The sequence below is a fragment of the Drosophila simulans genome, chromosome 3R (genome assembly GCF_016746395.2).
Source record: "Drosophila simulans strain w501 chromosome 3R, Prin_Dsim_3.1, whole genome shotgun sequence".
Classification (NCBI taxonomy): Eukaryota; Metazoa; Arthropoda; class Insecta; order Diptera; family Drosophilidae; genus Drosophila; species Drosophila simulans.
The window spans coordinates 19,238,176-19,256,914 of record NC_052523.2 but is presented as its reverse complement, the minus strand read 5'-3'; the positions used below and the strand labels follow the sequence as shown (position 1 = coordinate 19,256,914).

At 45.1% G+C, this 18,739-nt stretch overlaps 2 protein-coding genes across 2 annotated transcripts; both read left to right on the top strand.

Moving 5' to 3' along the window:
* The first annotated feature begins 1,338 nt into the window (after positions 1 to 1,338).
* Positions 1,339 to 3,618, top strand: LOC6729184 (estradiol 17-beta-dehydrogenase 11). Its single transcript, XM_002104469.4, has 5 exons — positions 1,339 to 1,578; positions 2,484 to 2,639; positions 2,776 to 2,952; positions 3,028 to 3,100; positions 3,171 to 3,618. The coding sequence occupies exons 1-5, from the start codon at positions 1,411 to 1,413 to the stop codon at positions 3,560 to 3,562; spliced, it is 966 nt and encodes a 321-aa protein (XP_002104505.1). The 5' UTR covers positions 1,339 to 1,410; the 3' UTR covers positions 3,563 to 3,618.
* Positions 3,619 to 10,047: 6,429 nt separating this feature from the next.
* On the top strand, positions 10,048 to 15,521 carry LOC6729183. Its single transcript, XM_016174904.3, has 3 exons — positions 10,048 to 11,898; positions 12,888 to 13,049; positions 14,283 to 15,521. The coding sequence occupies exons 1-3, from the start codon at positions 10,402 to 10,404 to the stop codon at positions 15,180 to 15,182; spliced, it is 2,559 nt and encodes an 852-aa protein (XP_016035831.1). The 5' UTR covers positions 10,048 to 10,401; the 3' UTR covers positions 15,183 to 15,521.
* Positions 15,522 to 18,739: the final 3,218 nt, after the last annotated feature.

Sequence of the window (18,739 nt, the reverse complement as noted above, 5' to 3'; positions counted from 1 at the left end):
CGTTTTCATTTGCAGTGAACCAAAGCTATTCCGCCAGCGATCGACACATGCCCTCGAGTGCGCCAAGTGCAATAAATTGATACAAAACCAAAAGTGTCACAAGTGCCGGTTCAGGGGGAGGGGGTGGTGGAAGAAAACTAGAGGGGGAAGGGGGTGGTTGGGTTGTGGGGTTAACCTGCCCGATTGCTGCAGCACCTTGGCCCGGCTAAAACTCTATTAAAATGCCATTGCCAGCGGGAGTGGGAGAAGAAAGGGTTGTGTGTGTGGGTAATATTGTACTAATGCCATGCGACAGCGACTAATGGATACCCTTTAAATTAGAAAAAAAAAATGTGTGCAGTATCAAAAAAGTTCAAATGTACTATGACAGTCTCAATACTAATAACAAATAACTATATATTTCTTTAACAAATATTAGCTACACAATAATTTGTGTGATATAAATATAAATTCCTTTTTTTTGAATCTATTTCCCATCTATAATACACACCTTAATTATTTTATCGCTCAATCTCAGTGGTATATATATAATAAATCGTTTTTGCACATTACTGCATCGGTTATACCCTCATTACCCGGAAAATGAATGGCAAGCTTTATGGAGCAGCTAAAGCACCCTGCAAAAACAAAAGAAAAACTGAATATGAAATATACGTTTTTCACGAATCTCGTTTTTGTCGCTCGCTCTTTGTTATTTTTAACTAAAACCACAGCCGGCACTCGCCCCCAACCCCCTTCCACTGCAATCCCCCCCTCCCCCACTAGCAATATAAAATTATCCTTTCCCTGTCTATATACGTTTCTATATGTTCTGGTGCTCCGATTCGTTTATGGATATCCACTTTATTGTCAGAAAATCATTTTTTCGTTGGCATCTCTCCACTTTTCTTTTTTTTTTCCACATTTATTGAACGCTGGTGTAAGTACATACATACATATACACAAGTATGTTTGTTTGGATATGTGTAGCTGCTCCACACTTGTTGTAGTTGTAGTCACAAAAAATGGCTTTTATTTATTACTAATGGGGCTGCTGGTTCGCTGCCGCGACTGTCTCATCTGTGCAGGAGGTGACTTTTGTGTTTATTTGCTGACAATAACCCATACCCCCAACTCCAGAGCCACCGAAATCATGGCCCGGGAGTTGGGGCCGCGCTGGTTAATAGGTGAGAGAGCAGCAGCATATGGCAAATGGACACACTTGCCACACGCTCGCATTCATTTGGGAGTTTCGCTGAAAGTCGCGGCTAATTGCCGAACCCCGCGAACCGGGTCAATTGTGGATACACTCGAATTGCCATCGCGACGGCAAGCCAGTTTTGCCGATCGATCCGCTCGAGATTCGCGACTTGGAGACTTGCGATTCAATGCGTTTTCGCCATTCTCTCGGCACGGTTGTGACTTAAGAAAATGTCGGAAGTAGTACGAAGCACTCTGGTCAAACTGCAGGCCATAATCGCACTGATCGGTTTGGCGGCCATAACGCCACTACTCATTTTGGTAGCACTACTCGGCCGACTGATCGCTAAAATCTGCTGCTGTTCGGCACCGAAAAGTATCGCGGGAGAAGTGGCCGTGGTGAGTTTGGGCCAAATACTCGAGATAAACAAAAACAAACTATTATATAAGCTTGGCTGTCGAAAGTGTGTTAGTTACATGGCGGTTGGAGAAGTCAGTGAATCGTATAAATTTCAGACAATGTATGGATATTTTGTAATAACAGCAATGTTTTGTGCTTACCAAAAGTATCTGCAGAACGAATTAGCCAACTTTAGCCCGGTTGGCGGAAACCTAATGGATTTTCATAGAAGGGTTATTGGTCAAAGACATTAATCTGCTCCTAAATTCGTGCAATTGCAGTTTTTAATTTATTTTTCTGCTAATTTGACAGTTTATTCATACATTTAAATTGCCATTTGCGCACATATTGACGCAATTCTAAATGATCATTTTAATTTGTATTCCACTTACAAATGCCAAGGGCCATTGTGCAACCAAAGTATGTGGCCCTTCACTCAGATTTATTAAAAAACGTAATAAACTGGAATAACCGGCACAATTTGAATCGACTTGAAAAAATTAATTGATTTAATTATTGAGGTAAATTTAGAGCGGGGGTAACAACCAACAAATGATTTTGCTTTAATTTATTGAAAAGCGTTTTTAAATTCAATTTTATTTTTATTTCAATCAGGAAATGTCGTAAGTATATCCTCAATTTAGCTTATTAAGTAATTTTTTTGAAGTAACTTTCGCATATTATGTAAAATTTTTTTATTACTTTTATACTTATTAATTTGATTTTAATTTATTTTAAATCACAATTTAAACAATTTGAACAATCTTTGAAAAATGAATTGCAGTGTCAGTGTTTCATTAGCTTGTCATAACTTTGAAATTGAGCGATAAGCCTGATTGCGTGCTTATTGCAGTCAATGACTCACAACTTATATAATCAGTGTGTTTATCTCGTTGCGATCTAGGTCACTGGAGCTGGTCATGGACTAGGTCGTGCCATATCCTTGGAACTGGCCAGAAAAGGCTGTCACATCGCCGTGGTGGACATCAATGTCTCCGGAGCGGAAGACACCGTCAAGCAAATCCAAGATATCTATAAGGTTCGCGCAAAGGCGTACAAGGTACATTAACTTATATATATTTATATATATATATATCTTGTAATACGGGTTTTTAATTACTCGAAAGTAATAGTTCGAAACAATAATTAAAATAACTACGATTAATTACAATCTTTTGCAAATTCCCATTTCCTAGGCCAATGTAACCAATTACGACGATCTAGTCGAGCTGAACTCCAAAGTGGTCGAGGATCTGGGTCCAGTAACCGTCCTGGTTAATAATGCAGGTGTCATGATGCATCGCAATATGTTTAATCCGGACCCAGTCGATGTGCAGCTAATGATCAATGTTAATCTTTCGTCGCATTTCTGGGTGAGTTTTGATTTTTACTTAGGTAATATAAATACTCTATCTAAATATTTATTTACTTTAATTAATTTCACTTAGACCAAGCTGGTTTTCCTACCCAAAATGAAGGAATTGCGCAAAGGTTTTATTGTTACAATCAGTTCATTGGCAGGTGCGAAACTTACCACAAAGTATTTACATTCTATAGTATGTATCTAAATGAGAGTACGAACTCGTTCCAGGTGTTTTCCCATTGCCCTACAGTGCGACTTACAGCACCACCAAGTCGGGCGCCTTGACGCACATGAGGGCCCTGCGCATGGAGTTGGCTCTGGAGAACCAGAAGGACATCCATGTGACCACCGTGCTGCCCAGCTTTCTGCGCACCAACACTGACGTTACGCAGCTAACGCATACCATAGGATTTGGCGACCTATATCCACTGCTCACCGGTGAGGAGGTGGCCCAGCGAATAGTGACCGGAATGGTTAGGGGTGAGGCCGAGATCAGCTTGCCAAGAATGGCAGCCATACTCTACCGACTGATTCTCATTTTTCCCGCCGAATGGCAAGATCGACTTATTCTCTTGTTCAGCAGGAATAAATTTAAGAAGCTTCGAGAAGAGCATTCCTGAGCAGCATCCGACGGGTGGAGGTGAATAAAAACATTGGTCCGGTTACGGAAAAATAAGGAATACATGGTCTTTACTGCCCGGGGGCTTACAGGTGGCGGCGCTGCTTAATAGCGTTCCATTAAAATCCGATTAAAGATACTTTCTGCGGCCGACTGGTCACGGACAACTGGCCACAGGCCTCGCCAGCTCCACGTGCTCCACGGGCTCCACGGGATCCAGTCATGTGTATTTCATTTAATTTCAGCCAGCAGCCGGGATTGCTTTAATTTTCCAGCTCCGTCTGGATGCTCCGCCTGCATTTGTCAGTTGGCATGGCCGGGTGGAATCAACTTTTCAGCACACCCACTTTCCGCCCCTGTGCTGAATCTCATTATGCAACTTTTATGGGGTCATTGAGGCTGTGTGATTTATATATATTTGCAAAATTAAAAAAAGAAAAACAGCGCGTGAAAGGTGGTGAAAAAATCCAGCTGGGGATATTGCATAGAAAAAGTATAAGGCTTTAGGCGCTTTCCACGAAAATATTCAGGGTTTTTAGAGCAATCGGGTGAAAGTAGTGCATCATATGCACTGGCGTTTTTGCCACTTCAAACGAAACGAAATTGTTGCCTAATAGGGTCGAGTGAGATCCATTAGGAGAGAGAGTGGCTGACAGATTGTGTTTTGGTTAAAGTGATTCCTTTTGCAGACAAAAAACGAGAGAAGCTGGCTAAGAAAACCGTCGTCTTTTTGTTTGCAGTTCACAGTTGTGCTTTGTTCCTTTATCTTTATGCTGGTGAAATTAATGCAACACATTAAGAGAAATATTGCAACAGTGGCGCGGCGGCAGACGAGGAATTTTCCATTTTTCCTATTTTCCTCAGCGCGAGCTTTTCACACACACACACACGGAAGCATAAATATACAGCATGAATTTCTTGCATATTTCCACGTTTTCCCTCATCTTTCGTCCTGGCGCTTTTATTTTATTTATGCTATCACTGCAACCTGAAATGCTTTAGCCGCACACATACGCACTACAGGATACTGCATTTATGTGGAATTTCTTTCCAGCTGCATCTGGCTTTTCTTTCTGGGCCCAGGACATGTGCATGGCAACTTTAGTGAAATTAAGAAAAATATAAAAAGACATTCCGGCAGCAGGAGTAGCAGTAGGAGTAGCAAGAAACGCTTTAGGAAAATGAAAAAATAATGCAGCCAAATGCAAAAATAACATCGGAAAATGAGTAAAAGCCCCTGAGACCTGCCACTTGGCTTTTCCGGCAAGTAACTAGAGAAAATATTATGTCAGCAAATCAAATCGATTGTGTGGGAAAGCAAAAGGGCGCCCAATCCTCGCCAGACTTCCTACCCGTAATTCCCAATTAAAAAGCCGTTAATGATGCGTGAGCCCATCGCAACATTACATGTTGCAACCCCAAGAGGCACAGACGTGTCGCATGTAACGCCTCAATGGCATCCTGATTGAAAACTCCACTGTGCCACTGCCACACGGATCCGCCCCCGATATTCCGATTCGGATTCGGATTGGGATTGGGATTCTGGTTTATTGTTTGTCTTCGCCACTGACGAGCACTTTTTAATTTCGATGGGTTGCCGTCGGCGGACAAACGAGGCATTTCCGCGTGTGATTATCGGGATCCATGGGGATATACATATCTACATATCCCCATACAGATGGATCTGGGAACTCGGCTGCCGTCTTGCGCTTAATTATGAGCTGTGAGTGAAGTGCGTGGGAAATCGGAAAGAGTTCCCGGCGGAGCAGTGGTTATGTGCCACCTGTGCCCCCCGCTCCTTGTTTTCCCCATTCACATTCCGATTTACATGCACCCGTAATCCGTTGGACATTTCTGACTTGGGTAATCGAGCAGCAGTCAGGTTGGTCCATCAGCTGCGTATTCGCCAAATGAATTTAATGAAGAGTTGTAGTATGCCCGTGTCAGGTTGCTCACAAAATTTCATTTGCCGTTGCATGCACATTTGCATTTGCATTTCCATTTCACACATCCGGATTTCCCATTTTCGGTAACCTTGCTCCGCAAAATGACGACTTTTGACTGTCAGGCGTCCAAAACTAATTAAAAAGCTGACCAGGCCACGTTCCACGTTCCATGGCCATTGCCATGGCTAATGCGAAGGTAACTAATTTTGATGGTACATTGATTTTGGGTGCACAGAGAAAAAATCATTGTAACATATAAGTTATACTCAAGAAATATTTACCTGCTTAATTTACTTTCATATTTGCATTGAAATCACTTCAAAGTTATTATATATATTCTATATCTTTTAAACTTCCTTGTAGTTTTTCTCAGTGCTTGGAAAGGACAAACTAGCCTCCTTGTTTACGGGAATTTCACAGTCCTGCTCCTGCCGCCAAATGCAATACGATACGCTGAGTTTCGGGTGCATAAATCACATGTTTAACTAATTAAACGAAACAGTAAATAACGGTCTATGGCCAGTCAGGGGATTTAATGAGTAGACAAAATGCCACCGTAAATGCGAACTTGAAACGCCCACGAGAGCGGCGATCGTAAAAACGCCCCAATCCTGCAGAGATGCCACATTGGAACACCAATCCCCCCCTCCCCCCTGCGAAGTAATCATAAAAATTGCATATTAAAATTCATTCGGGGGGCGTGCACACGCTTCAGTTTTCCGTTTACTATACTTCTTGGATTTTACTTTTTATTATGCGACGCCTTTAAAATGTTTATAAATACAGTCAATTTGCTGTCAACTTTTGAACTTGCCACATGTGTTCGGCTTCGGTTTTCGAGCTGTAAAATGTCAAGGGGTCAACGGCAACGGCTCATTATAATGCAAACGACTAACTCGAATAGAGTGAGTGACACTCACTCCATCCATTCAGGGTCCACAAATCGCTTTCGAATCGAATTATGCTAAAACACACACATATCGCCGCGATAGCGACTACTCACTGCGGCATGCATGTCAACGCAATCATTTGACATTTTGACAGGACATCGTTGTGGAATGAGTGTGGGGTTTTGGGATTTTGAATTTCAAATTTTGTGTTTTTCGGATCGGAGTTCGTGGATCAGGGAGCCTGAGGATAGTTCAAGTTGAATGTCACGCCTGCGCGGCTCAAATTACAAATTAAACAGCCACAATGGTGGGGGTTTTCCATTTTTCATGGCTAAACAAAATCAAATTACCGCCTGACAAATTTACTTGTTGAATGCGATGAGTGTGAGCGATGGAGCAAAAAACACCTTCAACGCAGGAAAATCGCTGTTTTTCCGCTTTTCTTTGGTGAGTGTAAAGATCTTTTGACTGCTTGCCAAGTGAAAATTACATTTGCTATAATGATATTTTTATCTGCTTCTATTGTTTTTTAGTCACTTTTCACTTAAATTTAGTTAATTACTAGGGAAATTATGTTTGTATAGCTTTTCGAGTTGAAGTTAACTCAAAATTTCCTCGAAAAGATAATGATTCTATTTTGACAGATACTCGTAATCACAGCACAACCTCAACCCCTTCCTCCGTTTTCTTTATTTATTTATTTAAAGACAGTCCCGAATCCAAAGCGCACACATGATGTCTGTGATTGGAAATAAACAAAAGCAATAACCATTCCGTATAGTTGCCACAACCAGAATTACCCCAGATATGGTCTGTAGTAGACTGTGGTAGTGGCATCCCAAAAGGGCGACCCATTGCCACATCAGCGGCTCACTTGATGGAGAATGTGGAGTAAATAAACGCGACCATTTGCAGCATTGTCAAGTGGAAAATCATTGACAAATTTATGAACCCAGCCGACATATAGTACCCTCAACGAGAACAAATACACGAGTGTATATGTTTACGTATGTATATGCACATTTATTTATCCTCGCAACCGGAGAGCGGAAAGCATAAAGTTAAAAATTTCATTAACAAATCGACACCGCGCCGTCTCATTACTTGGCAACAAATAAATTTTATTAAGTACGCTTTTTTCCCCCTTTTATTTACGATTTTTCATTAAAGCCATTTGCCGGCATGCCGCATAATTTCCACCCGCCGAAGTTGACCAAACCAAACATTCGGCATTCGAGTGTATCCATTAATGTTGCGGCTTATTTGTTGCACTGCGCCAAAGGAATATTACAATCTGATCGAAATAATGTTTACACATGCAACGTCGGTCATCGCAGGTCAGGACCAAGGGTCATTCAAGCTGCTGCAGCTAATTAATTGCCTGCGTTTTTCCAATCAAACATTTTCCGCTGGCTCAGGCGATAGTGATTCACTCGCACATTTAATTGAAATCGAATCTTGGGCCAGACAAATCATAAATTGGACGACAGCGCAGCGCTGCCCACGCACAAGAAAAATTACCTTAAATCTGGGAAAATTGATAATCACCAGCGGAAATGGGCGAGTGTTTTCCCAAGAAACGTCGCCGCGCGTCATCGCCACTCATAAAAACATCAACTCGCATTGGCATCAGGTCTATAGGTCTTGGCCAAAAAGGCGACTAGGATGCACTTGAAAGAATTTCTAAATATCTAAAGAGAAATTTTAACATTTCACTCTGATATTATGTTACTTGGATTGAAGTCTGTATAGTTTGTGTTTTGCCTTAAATCTTCCCTTAGCATCTATTTTTTTTCTCATTCTACTTAATACTTTTCTCACAGTGCACTCGACGCGAAAAAGTGCTGCCAAAATCGCCTAATTTTAAGAATGATGTAAGTTGTCGCAATCGTGCGACAACAAAGGCGGTGGCCGCACAGTTTTGGCCAGAAGCCCAATCTTTTGGCCAGCCCTCCGCCGACCGATTCGCAAATGACGAGAGCGCAAGTGGCAGGAATTGTGTGTTAAACGTTTCTGAATTGACTTGACGCGTTTCGGGCCGAGAACAGAAGCCCCCTGGCAGGGGCAGCTGCCAACCTATGCCAACCTCAGACCAGTCCAGACCACACCAGCCCAGCCGATCCAAACCATTCGGCAGCCCCAAACGCCCCAAAACAGCAAAAAAGAGAAGAGACCCCACAATCATCGCATTCGGGTGAACGTGCGCCAAATCGCGACGCTTGCCAAAAATCATAAAAAATATATGGCGATTATAGGGAGATGGCATCATTTAATGATGAAGTGCCGCGTTGGCCACAAAAAAAAAAAAAGAAAAGGGATAGGGCATGGGTTATGGGACATGGAAATGGATGAAAGGAAACTGACTCATGCTCCGGAAACGTCACTATCGCAATTGCAGCCACAATGGGCAATGCAGTCGAGGACCTAGGACAATACAGTGCTGCCATTGGAGAGGGGAACAACAAATAGTTTTGCAATTGCATTTTTGTGGCGTAAATTAAAAACATATTGCCAGGCATTAGCGGACGAGCTAAATGCGCTAAAAATAGCGCCCAGAGAGCGCGATCTTTGAGATACATTCTGCAAGATGATGATGCACTGGAGAAGCGAGTGCATGCGATGTGCATGCGCTATTTGTCGCACTGGCAAATGAGTTGCCACAATAAATATAGCCCATGTATGTAGTACAGTACTTACGCCCGCCTGGTGATTCCGAATCCGCCACTCTCGGTGCAGCAAAAACGGAGAGAAGAACGAGAATTATGTGGCAATAAAAAATAGTGCTAAAACATTCGACAGCCTAGCTGCAACTGCAACACAAACAAGAAGAAGGGCAGCGCACACTTGCACACCATGTGTGCAACAACAAGATCGCACAGTGCAGCACGGCTGCGAACGGAAAATGGGCGGGGAAATCTGCTGGATCGGGGAAATGGGCTGAGGATCCAGCAGATCACGAAAACGCAGCACAGCGACACTGCCACGGTCAAGTGCACTGTGGAAAATGCGACGATGGGATGTCAAAGTAGAATGCTCCAAATAGGTCGGTTTTAAGCACTTGAAATATATTTAAAAAATATATAAAAAATATTCATACGATTTAGAAGTAAATATATAGGCTGTCTTAGTAAAAGGAAACTTAGAAAAGGAATTTAGGATCATCTGTACTCCTCGGCTCAAAAGTTCTTACTTCTTTTAACATGAAATTTGATTACTCATGTATAATTTTAGTGTTAATAAATGCATTTATTGAAAATATAGAAAGTAAATTACTGTAGAAGAATCTCTATAAAATTTATGTAATATTTTTATATTACATTTAACTTTCATTCTACGCAATGCTCCCATTTTCCACAGGGCACTCGTTGTAGTTTACGCATAATTTCTATACGCAAACATAAGCCTAAAATAACAGTATTAACAAGAACAACAACCACAACGGCAGCACTGCGACTAAAACAAGAGGAAAAACCTATGGTGGAAGGGGGTCCAAAGTGATGGGTGCAAGGGGTGAGGTGGGGAACGTCGACGCTGACTGCGGCAGCGGCGGTAGCACATGTGCGTGCCAAAGGCGAAGGAAAAGCGGGCAGAGATCGCCCAGAACTGCGTCAACTGCGGCAGCGGCAGAGGCAGGATCCAACGCTCCACGTTCCCGATCCCGTTCCCCTTCCCTCATGGAACATCCCGTTCCGGGCGTTTAAATATCGTGCGGCAGCAGCTCTCCGGTTTATTGTCAGCCAGATCGCGGTGGCGTGAACATCGCTAGTGTTGAACTATATAGATACCTAGGAAATCCTCGGACTTACGTGTGTGTGTTTGAGTGTTTGATTTTCTTGGGATTTCCCGCGTTCGGTGGCCGTAGAATACAAAAAAAATAAGAGACCCGAACCTACAAAATATTGGCAATCTTCCCAGACAACTGCCGGAAATGCGAAAGTGAAAGCGGCCGGCCCAGAAGAACGGACGACAGCAAATCACCAGAGACAGAGCCACCAAAATATACTATGTCATCCTCGCTGAAGACCAGCCAAAGTGGCGGCATGTACGTCAAGACGTCGTCGATTTCTGGCAAGGAGTCGGCCAGTTGCTACGGCGGCTTCATGTCGCCCCCGCTGAGTGCCAATATAACGGCCAATAATGGGGAGCGGGAAATGTTCCGAGTGCCGGGAGCCAAGGTGGAAATGAATGAAAGTTACGCCTGCGGCGAGCTGCAGTTTCCGGACTTCTCACACCTCTGCTTCGCAGCCGAGACACCGAACTCCGTGTTCAGCGACTGCCACAACTATGCTGGCCAGGATCAACAGCAGGATTCGGATCAGGATGACATTGTCTGCGCTGCGGCGGAAAACACGGGCATGCCCTATCAGCAGGGACAGTACACGCAGCTGAATCGCGAGGACATCTTCCGCTTCGAGCCGGAGGACATAGCGCGTCTGACTGGCGAGTCCGAAGTGCCCGGAATGCTGCAACATCCACAGACGCCATATACCCCATATACCCCGTACACACCATACACACCGTGCAGTGCACAGAGCAGTCAGTATGCCGTGCAGCCGGCGAATGACTCCATTAATCTGGATATCGATTATTTTAATTACGACGAGATTAATTGCCAATCGAAAAACCAATCACCGTGCTCATCACCGCACCTCGACGCCTGGCTGAACTTCAATCTCGGCGAGATTTCAGCGGCCGCATCATCGAGTGCCGCATCCCCGAAGTTGGGCAACGTGTTCGAGGAGCAGGTCAAGGAGGAGGCATCGCCGGCGAAACTACCATCGATGAACTCCACCTTCGGCACCCCCAAATGCATTCCCATGTGCGCCAGCAACTACGAGGATTACGCGAATCTCTACCAGCAGGGATCGGGGTATTCCACGGAGAACTACCACAACAACATGGCACAGGTCGTCGAGAAGCCCAATCGCGAGCACAAGGCCATCTGGACCATCGATGAACTGGATGAACTTATGCTAGGTGAGCAGCAGCAGTTCCTTCAGCATCATCTGCAGCAGCAACAGTTGCAACAGCAGCAGGAGCAACTGCAGCAGCCACATGGGCAGGAACAGCAAACACAGAGCTGCAAGGACGATCTGGTCAACTATCTATCGGATGAGTTCATAAAGGCCGAGGAGTTCCGGAACCTGGACAGTGACGATGACGAGAACTACAACGAGGAGGAGGATGACCTGGACAACGAAGTGTTTGCCCCGCCGGCGGAAAGTGATCCAAAGCCAGATTCAACCTGCTGCGATCCCGAGGCGGAGCCAGAGAACGAGGCCATCCCACTCATCTGCCGCTGGACGGGATGCGACGAGGAGTTCCCGCACCAACAGGCCTTCGTCGAGCACATCGAAAAGTGCCATGTGGACGTGCGCAAGGGCGAGGACTTCTCCTGCTTCTGGCTGGACTGCCCCAGGCGCTACAAGCCCTTCAATGCCCGCTACAAGCTGCTCATCCACATGCGAGTCCACAGCGGCGAGAAGCCCAACAAATGTCCGGTAAGGATGAAATGATGACTCTATATGCAGGACCAAAACCCATCTGAACCCAATGACTAGCTAGGAGATTTCCTTGTAGAATATTTTTTTTGTTTAGAAGAAAAATGGCAACTCTGTTCGGGGGAATCCATCGATTGAGATACATGTGTATACTTTCTCTCTGTTTACCAACCTTTTCAATCCCTCATAGAATATCATTTTTCAAACATCAAACAATAGATTTGGATTTTATCCATTTTTTTCCCCTGGCCGCAGCTGGCGCATTTGTTTATGCGTCCAAACACGACTTTTCCGCCGGAGGATCCCATTTTGTGCGTTTCGCTTTCCTTTTTGTTTGTGTGGCATCGTGGATGGTCTAGTATGGTATCATGCACGTGTTGACATTTGATGCGCCATCGCTGGGATGATGAATTGTGCGGCGCAGGGCAATCACAGAAATTGACAGGGCGAGGCGAGAGCTGCGAGGCGGGATCCGGACGGAATCCGGAGTCCACTTGAAATGGAGTTGCTGGTAATGTTATTAGGGCCAACACTCGCCTACAGCTTCTATCCCTGCCCTTTGCCATGCTCTTTCGTTTTGATTTTTGAGTAATTGATGGATTCTTGCCGGTTTTTTTTTCGATTAAATTGGCTCGGACATCATCAACTTGGCCCACTGATGCTGCTCCAGCTGCCATTTGCCATTACACATGTTTCTGTGTCTGTTTCGGTTTCTCTTACTGTTTCTGTTGCAAAAACGTAATTTGCCCCTTTTCAGGTGGAGTGGTCGAGTGTTGCGAGTGGGCGGGGCTACTACGTGCAACACCTGCGGGCGTCAGCGGCAACAGTAACAGCATCTGCTGCGAGGTCACAATTTTATGCGTCCTTCCAGTGCCTCATCCTCTTGCGTTATCCCTTTCGCCATTCCTTGCAAAAATCACCTGCCCTCCCACCCTTGGTAATTGCAATTTTCGATGACACCTTTGCACCTTTTTGTTTTTCCATTACAGTTTCCCGGCTGCAATAAAGCATTCTCGCGTTTGGAAAATTTGAAAATTCATCAACGCTCGCACACGGGCGAGCGGCCTTATGGCTGCCAGTATAAAGGTTGCCTCAAAGCGTTCAGCAATAGCTCGGATCGGGCGAAACATCAAAGGACCCACTACGATACGGTGAGTATCCCTATATGCTATGCATATGAGTGCGGCTGAATGAGTGGGCGGTGCCGGGATGGGTTGGGTTGGCCTTTTCTCTGGGGTCCCAGCAATTTGCAGTGCGTGTCAAAAGGAAATTGAAGAGCTCGCGGCTGCAAAAGATGCAGCTGGGGCTTCGCCCGACGAGCGTGGAGCGGCTTTAAGATTTAATGGACTCCAAGGCGCTTAGCGGCCCAACCAGGAGCCACTCTGCAAAACAAAAAAAAACGGGAGAAAGAAAATGGTCGAAGGAGGAGCCACTGTTGCTGCTGCCAGCATGACATGTGCACATTTCGCATTTCGCTGCCTGAGTGATTTATAGTTTTGCGTGTGTGCTGTATCTGTGAGAGCGAGCGGTGGCCGATGGCCAAAGTAACAGCAGCTGGAATAGGACTACGAATCCGAATAGGAATCGCAATCGGAATACAGAAGGGCGTACGGCGGTGGGGCAGGAACAGGGGCAGGGACTAACAGCAGCCGCGTCAGCGCGTACGACAACCGGAAAAAAGTTCAAAACCAGCTGAAAAGGCCAGCGATTCAGCCAGCAGCAATGGCCAGAACAGCAACAACCGCGGCAGGCAAATCGAATAAACTAAACGAGTTACTTTCGTTGCCTAGCTGAAGGGGCAGGGCAGCCAATCAGGATCACAAAAGGATACAATGTGTGTTGGCCTGGCGCGACTGCCAATGCTTGCGGCACACTCAGAGAAATGGGTGTTCCAAATAGAAATTCTTCACGCTTAAGATAGTTTTCATAGTTATTGCAGTGCATAAATTGATGCAGTAGGTATACTTTTTTCTATAAACCTAAAACAATTGATTAATTTGTGAGCTCCAAGACAAATGCCACTTTCCAAGTTAATAAAGTTCCTTTTTCGAGTGCACTGCCCCTTGCTGTTGTCGCTTTCGGCCAGCGGCTGCTGCCTGGCCAGAATAAACAAAATGCAGCATGACATTTCAAAACGATTTGACTTGGCAAATACGCTGGCCCATCTGTTAGCTGGTGAACGTTTGTGTGGGTGTGTGAGTGCCATGTGCGGGTGTGCGTGAGTGTGAGTGAGTTAGGAGCGCCTGCAGGGCGAATGGGAGAAATCAATTGCATAGTTTTCGGCATCGGCACTGAGCCGCTGCGGTTTGATGCGAACTCGCATCTGAGGCAAATACTACAGTACTAACGCAACGCTCTACCGATTCTCGCTCTATTTGGTACAGAAACCGTATGCCTGCCAGCTGCCAGGATGCACCAAGCGCTACACGGATCCCTCCAGCCTCCGCAAACATGTCAAGAACCACGCGCTGCGCAACGCCAACGGACAGCTGCGCCGCAAATCTGCCGGCGGCGCCTCCGTACCGCCCTCCGGTCCAAAGAAGGCGGCCAAAACTCGCCGTCACTCCGAGTCGGCACTGGTGCAAAGGGGCGTGGGTGCGAGCGTGGGCGTGGCCGTGCCAAGTGCTCCGGGGGATCAGCGACAACACCGCAGCAATAGTTGCAGCGAGGCATTGCTGCTGCAGCAGCAGCAGCAGCATCAGCCCGAAAACGACAGGACGACAGACCGCAGCAATTGCGGCACCGGTGTTGCAGCTAATAACAATTCAATGAACTTTAATGAGTTGTCAAATTGCATTGTCATCATCGAGCACAATCAGAGCGGAGGTCCTGCAGGACCTGCAACACTGCCAACCGCAACGGGTACAACAGCAACAACAACGGCAACAGTAACATATGGCAATGGCAACATGGCGCCCGCACCGGAAACGGAAGTGCTGAGCGTTTGCAGCGGTGGCGGCAGCAGTAACAGTAACAGCAACAATAACCGTTACAATGCGAATATTAATCAATTAAGCGAACTCGAGCAATTGCTGACGACGGCGAAGCCCACAGGTACGCCAGCCACATCTGCTAATGGAATTAGCCTGGCCAACAATAATGGCCGCGCCAATGGCGACAGCAAATGCCACTTGAGCGAGTTTGTGTCGTTCGAGTACGTGACAAAGTATCTGACGGATGTCTACGAGCCGCCATGCAAAAGCCCACAGCCCCCGGCTAATTTCCATTTGCAGCCCGAGTTTGACAACAGCTTCGACATGCTGGACTTCCCGCAGTTCATTTAGGTTAGCTTAGTCCTTAGACCAAATTAAAGATGCCCAACTGGAAAAGTCAGCGATTCAATGCCCAAAGATCTCAGTGCCTGAGCCCTTATAAGAATGCCTACCATTAAGTAAGTCTACATGCCTGTATATATACTAAAGTTAAGTAGTGGATTAAGCCTCGCCAAAAGAAACGTTCCTGAATTTGAAAACACAATCCAGTGATTAGTCGCGTCTTCCCAAACTCTTCCCAATCGTATATATTTAACTAGAATAGTCTCGGCTAAGTACTACTTGTAATTGGATTGTTAAAGTTTGTCAACAAACTTATTGGCCACAATAAATAATTTAATTTGCATACTTTTTTCTTACCAACTGCATTTGAATATTTAATTTTATTTAAATATTCATTTTAATTACTTGGCAAAACATGCTAATGTATGGATCACAAAAAAGTCAATGATAGATTGTGGGCAATGTTAATGAATTGGATTAAAGCAAATTAAAGCGGTGCTTCATAAAAGTGTAAGTTTAACGAGTGTTTTTTTATTGGAGATCGGTGTTTCAAAATAAGATTAACTTGATGGCTTTGTATACGCGTTACTCGTAGAGTAAGAGGGTATACTAGATTCGTTGTAACGTAAGTATGGCCATTCACACTAGCTAAGTAAGGGGTAACTGATAGTCGTGGAACTCGATTATAGTATTCTCTCTTGTTTTTTTGGCTGAAGTTTGGATTAGGCGATGAGTACTGTGCAGTAATTTTAGAATGTAATTCAATTTGGAATACCTTCAGGATGCCCTATGCCCATGCCCATTAACCCATTGAATGACGATAAAAACCAGTTTTAAGTCCCCGCCGGTATACATAATTCCTGTTAACGCTCCGTGATTACGCCTATCCATTCGATTCCGATTATATATCTCACACCTGGCCATTTCTGCGGAAAATCGGACACAGAGACATGCACAACATGCTGGGATTTCCGTTTCATGTTTGCCCGTCTGACTTTACTTAATTGCTGTGCATTCAAAAAATAATTTACAACGCCAGTGCGGCGCATGTGTGTGCGTGTGTGCACATAGTTAATTTATTATTCGCCTTTAACACATTCTCAGTTTTTCATTTATTTGTTTACATATATCGAATTAATTTGCATTGCATCCATATACAATTCATAAAAATCGGCTTAAGTCTTAAATTAATTTGGGTTCAGCTCGCGCACGGATTGCAGTTCATTCGGGGTCACTGGAACGTTAAGTTCGGCGCATAGAGAAATGGGTTAAATCAGTGCCACATTCGCCTAATTTGATTTAAAATATACCCCGCATCATGTAATATTCTGTGTCTCATTAAAAATGATCGAGTTAAGCCTTAAGCCTTGACTTGATGCTAGTGGCCAGTGGAAATGTTGCACTGTCGATGCAATTTTAGTGACTTAATAAGGCTCGAATGGCCTCTTTCGTTAACTGGTTGCAAATGGCCATGGTTGTGGTGCACAGCGGGCTGTTAATGTGTAAACAACTGCCGACATATCAATGAGCAAACGGGGGGCGGATGCTGCCAGGGGGGGCGTGGCTGGCTGGCTGGCGGGCGGAGCAGTCAGGCAAAAATAAAGTGGCCAGAAGCATGGCCCCGTTAAATGAGCAGTTAACATTGCCCGTTATGAACTTTAATATTAATAACCATTTATGCTTATGACAGACAATGAAAGCCGTGCGCAAATTTACTTGCCGCAGCCGCAAGCCCCACTCCCTCCCTCCATTCCCCCGCCAAAAACCCCTCAACTCTTGGCCATCCCCATGGCTCGTTTCTGTTTTCGCTGTCCAACTACGGCCCTAAAATGCTTAGGGCTGGTGTTTCTGGTGGGTTTTTCTGGTGGTTCAGTGGGTGGTTCAGCGCGTGGTGGGTTGGTGGGGCGGCGGGTGTTGCACTATGCATTTAAAAATGCTGCAAGTGTGTTCCAGTTAATATGCAGACCGACACGGGTCTTCATTACAGCCCGCAAACACAGACAAGGACATAAACACATACAGACACACCAGACACACACACACACATGCACACAGAACTGCAGGGACAGCGTCAACAAAATAAACAAAAATGCAAAGCAATTAAAAGCAGCCCAGCAGAACACAACGGAATATCCCACATAAAACATGAGCAAAGGCATGATTTTGACTTTTTTGCTTGCTTACTTTCTATTACTCCTTCCCCGACTCCCAAAGTATTCACATACACATATACTCATACACTCTGTGGAGAAGGATATGCCGCATTTTTAAAGGGATTATACAAAAATTGAGTTAAGTACGTATACTTGATTTCACAAAAAGATGCTAGAAGTGAGCTATCTGACTTGCTAACTATGTGGCCAAAGAGATTGAGCTCATAAAACTAACAATACATAATTTAAGTACAAGGCTTTTAGTTTTATGTTTAATTTTCTAGCTGGTATTTCAAGTCCCAACAATGCATAGTTCATACTTATCCGCAGTGCCAATACACCCCGCTAATACCCTCGATGCCTGGTCATCGAAATGACTGCTGGACTGCCCGCTGAGGGCTACAAGTGGTCATTGGCTGGCTCCTGGCGCTCTGTTCGAGTGCGGATTTTAGTTGGATCCGAAATGAATTTTTTGCTTTTGAGGTTAAAGGGCGGAATCTGTGCAGCTAGGCTAGGCGTCGGCGAACACGAGCGGATGGCAGCTAAATATTTACAAGCTCAACGAGAACACATCCGCAAACAAAAAGCGCAGACACGCAGACACAGGAGTTTTGTGAAAATGGCCATCCCATGTACGCATACATACATATGTACATATGTATGTTGCACATAACCACATGGTGGCGGAGTAATTGTTATGCCAAAGTCCCGCTCACAATTTATTTTTGTTAATCAGCAAACGCCCATTTCAGGCGGCCACGCCCACCACCCACCCCGCCCAACGCGCAGCACGCGTGGCAAGTGGCAACAATTCGACAATTATGTGGCATTTCCACTGCTGCCCCTTGCTGTTCGTTTTTATTTTAATTAAAAAGTCCCCCGCCAGGATGCAAAAAGCGAACAGGTTCGCGGGTTCCCACACCTGCAGGCCAAACCAAAAAAAAAGTGTAAGCCACCCATTCCATGTGTTAGAATTTTTGATATTTATGGGCAGTGGCCACTGGTCGGTGCAAAGTTACACCCCGATAAGCATCTGCACCACCCGGCGGCACCAAGGGGCACCAAGGGGCATGAAGGGGCATCAAGGGGAGCCGGAAGGTGCCCCAAAAACCACCGCCCACTGCAGCTGTTGTGGCTGAGATTTTGCAGATTTTCGGTGCGTTGCGACGCTTTGGTTCGCAATTATGCAAATCGAAAGATCGCCACACAGCGATATCCTAAAATTCCATGCATTTACAATTTTCTAATCAATGGAATTATAATTTTAATTTCCAAGGCTGCCCGCCGCGGGCGATGTATCTTCTTTTTTTTTTGCTTTTTGGTTATTATTATTTGCCACGCAAATTGTTTCATTTGCTGCCTTTGCAGGGGCTGCGTTTTTCGATTTAAGGGAGCCGAACCGGATGTTTCAAT